This window comes from Saccopteryx bilineata, chromosome 3, assembly GCF_036850765.1.
Source record: "Saccopteryx bilineata isolate mSacBil1 chromosome 3, mSacBil1_pri_phased_curated, whole genome shotgun sequence".
Classification (NCBI taxonomy): Eukaryota; Metazoa; Chordata; class Mammalia; order Chiroptera; family Emballonuridae; genus Saccopteryx; species Saccopteryx bilineata.
Genome location: NC_089492.1, coordinates 273,114,151 through 273,119,414, shown reverse-complemented (window position 1 = coordinate 273,119,414; position 5,264 = coordinate 273,114,151). Strand labels below are relative to the sequence as shown.

At 57.2% G+C, this 5,264-nt stretch overlaps 1 protein-coding gene across 3 annotated transcripts; it reads right to left on the bottom strand.

Moving 5' to 3' along the window:
* Nucleotides 1–1,034: 1,034 nt before the first annotated feature.
* On the bottom strand, nt 1,035–5,057 carry CD164L2 (CD164 molecule like 2). Of its 3 annotated transcripts, none has more exons than XM_066265117.1 (6): nt 4,913–5,057; nt 4,300–4,467; nt 4,132–4,203; nt 3,550–3,594; nt 1,908–2,052; nt 1,035–1,358 (listed from the first exon to the last, which is right to left on the bottom strand). In XM_066265117.1, the coding sequence occupies exons 1-6, from the start codon at nt 4,998–5,000 to the stop codon at nt 1,352–1,354; spliced, it is 525 nt and encodes a 174-aa protein (XP_066121214.1). In that variant the 5' UTR covers nt 5,001–5,057; the 3' UTR covers nt 1,035–1,351. The 3 variants fall into 3 exon arrangements, with proteins under 3 accessions (XP_066121214.1, XP_066121213.1, XP_066121215.1); XM_066265116.1 differs by lacking the exon at nt 1,035–1,358 and adding an exon at nt 1,557–1,631; XM_066265118.1 differs by lacking the exon at nt 1,035–1,358 and having other exon boundaries at nt 1,904–2,052.
* Nucleotides 5,058–5,264: the final 207 nt, after the last annotated feature.

Below are 5,264 nucleotides of genomic sequence, written 5' to 3'. Positions count from 1 at the left end.
GAAGATGCCTGTGTAGAAGAGTTCGGAGGTTCTGCTCACTCTGCAGCCAGAAAAACTTGGACTAAAACCCCAGCCATGCCTGACCAGGTGGTTGCACAGTGGGTTGTGTCAGCCTGGGACACTGAGGACCCAGGTTTGAAACCCCAAGGTTGCCGGCTTGAGTGTAGGATCATAGACATGACCCCATGGTCACTGGCTTGAAGCTCAAGGTCACTGGCTTGAGCAAGGGGTCACTGGCTTGGCTGGAGTACCTGGTCAAGGCACATATGAGAAAGCAATCAATGAACAGCTGCAACTATGAGTTGATGCTTCTCATCTCTCTACCTTCCTGTCTGCCCGTCCCTGTCTCCTCTCTCATTAAAAAAAAAAAAAAAAGGCCCTGCTCCATTCCACTGTGTGATCTTTTTTTTTTTTTTTTTTTTGTATTTTTCTGAAGCTGGAAACAGGGAGAGACAGACAGACAGACTCCCGCATGCGCCCGACCGGGATCCACCCGGCACGCCCACCAGGGGGCAATGCTCTGCCCCTCCGGGGCGTCGCTCTGCCGAGACCAGAGCCACTCTAGCGCCTGGGGCAGAGGCCAAGGAGCCATCCCCAGCGCCCGGGCCATCTTTGCTCCAATGGAGCCTCGGCTGCGGGAGGGGAAGAGAGAGAGAGAGAGGAAGGAGGGGGGGCGGGGGTGGAGAAGCAAATGGGCGCTTCTCCTATGTGCCCTGGCCGGGAATCGAACCCAGGTCTCCCGCACACCAGGCTGACGCTCTACCTCTGAGCCAACCGGCCAGGTCCCCACTGTGTGATCTTGAGCAAATATACTTACCTCTCTGTGTCTCTGTACCCTCAGCTGTAAAGGGGCAGGGGAGAGGGTCCTGCCCAAGGCCACAGAGCTGCAGGCCAAAGTCTCGCCTGAAAATATTTTAAAAGGTGATAGCAACAGTCCAAGTCTAAATTCTCCTTAAGGAGAAACAGTGGCCAAACCTCCACCCCATCCAATCCACATGCTCAAGACATGGGACACAAAGCACAGTGCTGGGAAGAGTTCTTTTATTTGGGGGCAGTGCCCAGGCCCAGTTGGTGGGAAGAGGCACACAGACCCAGTGCCAAGCAGGGGGCCAGCAGGGGGCCCACAAGGATGACAGATGAGACAGGAAGTGGTTGAAGGATGCTCTCAGCTGCAGGGACCAGGCCCAGACAGGAGAGGATGTCAGGTATTGGACACTGAGACTGCTCGGTGCCTTCAGGGGCCAGAAATTGGTGGCCAAAGTTTTTCCTATCCCTAGTGCCCATAAGGGGGCCGAGAGGGCAGCCTCTTCATCCTCCTTCCCCCCAGTGTGGAATCCAGGCCTGAAGGGGGTCAGATTCTGCAGAGGCCAGACAAAGAGGGCGCTCAGGCGGTGGCCCTGCCCCAGCCGGCCGAAGACCCCCACCCCAGAGAGCGGGCAGCAGCTGGAAGAGCAAACACTTTAATGGAGGCTGCAGTGGCCCACCCCACAGCACACACGGCACACGGGGGCCCCCGAGCAGCTCCCCTTCTCAGAGGAAAACCAAACTGCACACACAGCCAAGGTCCTGCCCAAGGCCACAGAGTTGCAGGCCAAAGTCTCGCCTGGGCTGTCACCTACTGGTTCTCCTCCCTGCTGGCAGCATGAGGGAACAAAGACAAGTGGGCTCAGGCTGTGCTCTCAGACACCAGGCCGAGGCTGGGTCCTGGCCCGGCCAATACCTGGCAGAGAGAACCCTACAACTGGAGGAGGGAGAGGGATGTGGCTCACATGGGGGACACTGAGAGGGAGTCAATGCCCTTCAGGCTGTCCCACTGAGAAGACAGTACACTGTCACTTTAGGGGATCCAAGGGGCAGGAGGGGGTGGGGGAAGTGAGCGGGATTCTGCTGGCTGGCCCGGTACTCACAGTGTCTGGTAGGTGCTGTCCTTGGCCTTGAGGAAGCGCAAGACGAAGAAGGCCACTGCCTGCAGACTCAGCACCAGCACAGCGCCTCCAATAAAGCTGGCCCCGTCAAAGCCAGGGGTGTGGGCTTCGGGGACAGAGGGGCTCTCTGTAGGGTGGAGGTCATAGCAGGCCACTGAGGACCAGGATCCCAGGCCTACCCTAGTGACCCACACACATCACCTGGAGGCCCCAGGCCAGATCCTGTGGGTATCTGGGAGGTGCCCAATGAGAGGGACAGGGCCAAGCTGGGGAGGGCAAGGCCTTGGTTCCAGCCCTGGCTCTGCTCCTGAATTGCCCTGGGGCTTGATGCTTCTCATACCCTCTCTGGGCATCCGGACCACATGGACCAGATGGCAACTGAGCTCTCTTCCAGACTCCCTCTCTCACACTGGCCCAATAGATGTACCAAGAACTTGGGCATCCAGACCCCTTATGACTTTGGGTCTCTGGGTTCAAAGCCCAGATACAGATGATGTGGTCCCCTTTCAGGACTCGTGAGACCCTAGAGCTGCCCCATGTCAGAGACCTGACTTAGAAAAGGAAGGAGCAGAGGAAAAAGTGAATCCCACACCCTAGACCCCCCCTACAGAGTGGATAAATTGAGATTAGATGATGTATGTCAGAGCGAGAAGCTGGTATCTGAGGGCCAGACCTGTCCGGAGTCACCTCACAGGACAGCCAAACTCACAGTGTTCCCTAACCTCTTTCCTTGCCCCTCCTTACGGCTCATGGATGCCAGACTGTGCCTGGGTGGCTCCCAGCTGTGCCACATTAGCCATCAACTCTCACCAGGGATTCGATTTCAGGCCCTGGGACAGGTGCCCAGGGCAGGGCAGGACTGGTGGTGGGAGATCATTCTGGGGCAGTGGACAGGGGCCCAGATGGGAGCTGGGTCCACCTCTCAGAGGGTATAGTTTGTGTATGGAGGTTTGAGAACATGAAGGGCAAAGAGTGGTTCCAACTGCAGCTCAGGAGCCCTTTCTGAGGGAAGAGAAGCAGAAAAGGGAAGAAATGAGCTGCACAAGACGGATCTGGGGCTTGAGCTGGAGCGAGCTGAACCATCAATAATTCAGCCTCCAAGATCACGTTTCTGGCTTTAATTAACCAAGAGCCTCTTCAGCCATCCCTGCCAAGCCTGCTGAACTCCAGGCCCTGAGGTGCAGTAGGGGCCAAGGGGTGGGATTCTTGCCTCTGTTCTGCCAGGAATCTGCTTTGTGACCCGCTCTGGACCAAGAGATGGTCACAGTGGACATCTCATTGGCAATCTGAGCCATACATGCTCAGGACCAAGCGTAGGTCCTTGAAGGAGTCGTCCTGAGTTTGCAGAAGTGGTATTGGGGAGAAGGGATCGGAACCATCACTTCTTGATCACCTTCCTTGTATCAGACACTGAACTAGCTAGCTAGGTGCTATATACCCTTTCATAAAATCCTCACGGCAACAATGTGAGGTGGTGTTCAATCCATTTTATAGACGTGGAAACAGGCTCAGAGAGAGAAGTCACAGGTCTGAGGTCACAGAGCATGTCAGTGCCTGAGCCCAGCTCTGCCTTTCCCTGCACCTCTAGTCCTCCCACTGCCCAGTACCCCAAGGTAGTACCTACCTGTTGTGATTGTCTTTGGTTCATAGGTGGGGTGGTGGTGGGCAGCTGAAGAGATAGGGAATCCATAAGAAACCAGCTCTCACACCCTCTCACTCCCATCAAGACCCCAGCCTGGGCCATCGCTGGACTTCTGAGTCAGATCAGGCCCTCTGTCCCAGGTCCAGGTCCACCCAACATACTTTCAGGCCTTAGTTCATGTAGCTCCTTCCACCAGACGTGCCCTCTCTCCATCTCAGCTTTTCAGGGTCATCTCTGATGCCACCTCCTCCAGAATGCCCTCCCCGGTTCCCTTCTGAACCTCCAAAGTCCTCACTATGCTTTAAATTTGAAGAGCTAACTCCCCTACCCCCTCCACACACCTGTCCTGTATCTTCCATCTGTACCAACTTACAGATGAGGAAACAGGCCAGAGAGGGAAAGGGAGTTCCGGTGAGCTAAAGGCAGAACTGAAACTGCACCCAGGTGTTCGTAGGCATGGTCTGCTCCCGGAGAGAGACAAATTCCTCCTGGAGGGCAAGCTCTGGCTGGGGACACCTAAGTCCCCTTCCCCAATTTGGCTTAGACCAGTGGGAGCCCCTTTACCTGAACATGACTCTGAGTGGTTGTAGACAGAGCAACCTTCCTTGACCCCCTCAGCTTGGTCCACACAGTGTCCTGGGGAAAAGTGCAAGGGAGAGGTTTGGGAAGAGGGGCTGAGGCCCTGGGGTTCAGAATTGGGGCATGCACCTTGGGGAGGGCCAAACTCCATACCTGGCTTCTCGGGCCAACATTGCTCCCACACGCAGCCAGAGAGGTTGTGTGCTCTGTCCCCCTCCACACAATGCTCACAGAGCTTCAGCTCTTTGCAGGTCCCCCGGACAGCTGGCCAGATGTTCATACGGAGCAGGGCTCCCCGCCCAAAGCCTCGAGCTCCTTTACCTGGGAGTAGGGTGGAAACAACTCCTAGAATCCGAGCTGCAGCCCCCTTCCTCAACACTGTGGCTCTCACCTTCTGCACATATACACTCACTTGGACTCCCTATTCCTCACTACACACCTGGAGCTTCCGCAAACACATGCTAACACACACCTAGAACCTCCCTGACGTTCACCCAGAGACCTCTCCCTTTGCAATACCTGGGGTTCCCAGATACATTTGAAGCTGCCTCCCCCAGACACACCTGAAGCTCCCTGCTTATACACATATATGAGGCTCCACACACGACTAGAGCCGCCTTTGCCCACCCCTGGATCGCTGCACACGTCTGGAAAGTTCCCTTCCACCCCCATCCCCTCCCAGCCCTGAGTGCTCCTGAGCAAGGCGGCTGGTTGAAGGTCTCGCTCTATCTGCCCCTACTCCTAACCAGACCCCGGCCCGCGTTACCAGCCACAGCGAGCTGGGCACACAGGAGGAGACAGCAACAGCCACCACACAGCGCAGCCCTTAAGGCTCGGGGTCCCGGCAAGGCCATGGGCGCTGGGGCAGGGGCTGGGGGACGGCGGAGAGTTGGCGTGGTGCGTCCCTTCTGGACTCGTCTCCGCCAGGGTGTGGGGAACAAAACCGGGGCGACAGGGGCGGGGCCAGCGCGGCATCCAGGAGGGGCGTGGCTTGATGGCCGGGTGGGGCCGTATAGGGCGTGGCTAGTAGGCGCGGTCAGCTGGGCAGGGTTCGGTGGTCTGGGGCGCGGCTAGAACAAAAGGGGGCGGGGTCCAGGACTAGCAGGGGACCTGCTCTG

Coding starts and splice junctions, on each gene's coding strand:
- CD164L2 (XM_066265116.1), bottom strand. CDS start 5,000: ATGGCCTTGCCGGGACCCCGAGCCTTAAGGGCTGCGCTGTGTGGTGGC. Junction 4,204..4,299: donor ATGTTGGCCCGAGAAGCCAG/GTATGGAGTTTG, acceptor ACTTTTCCCCAG/GACACTGTGTGGACCAAGCT. Junction 2,053..3,549: donor ACCAAAGACAATCACAACAG/GTAGGTACTACC, acceptor TCCACCCTACAG/AGAGCCCCTCTGTCCCCGAA.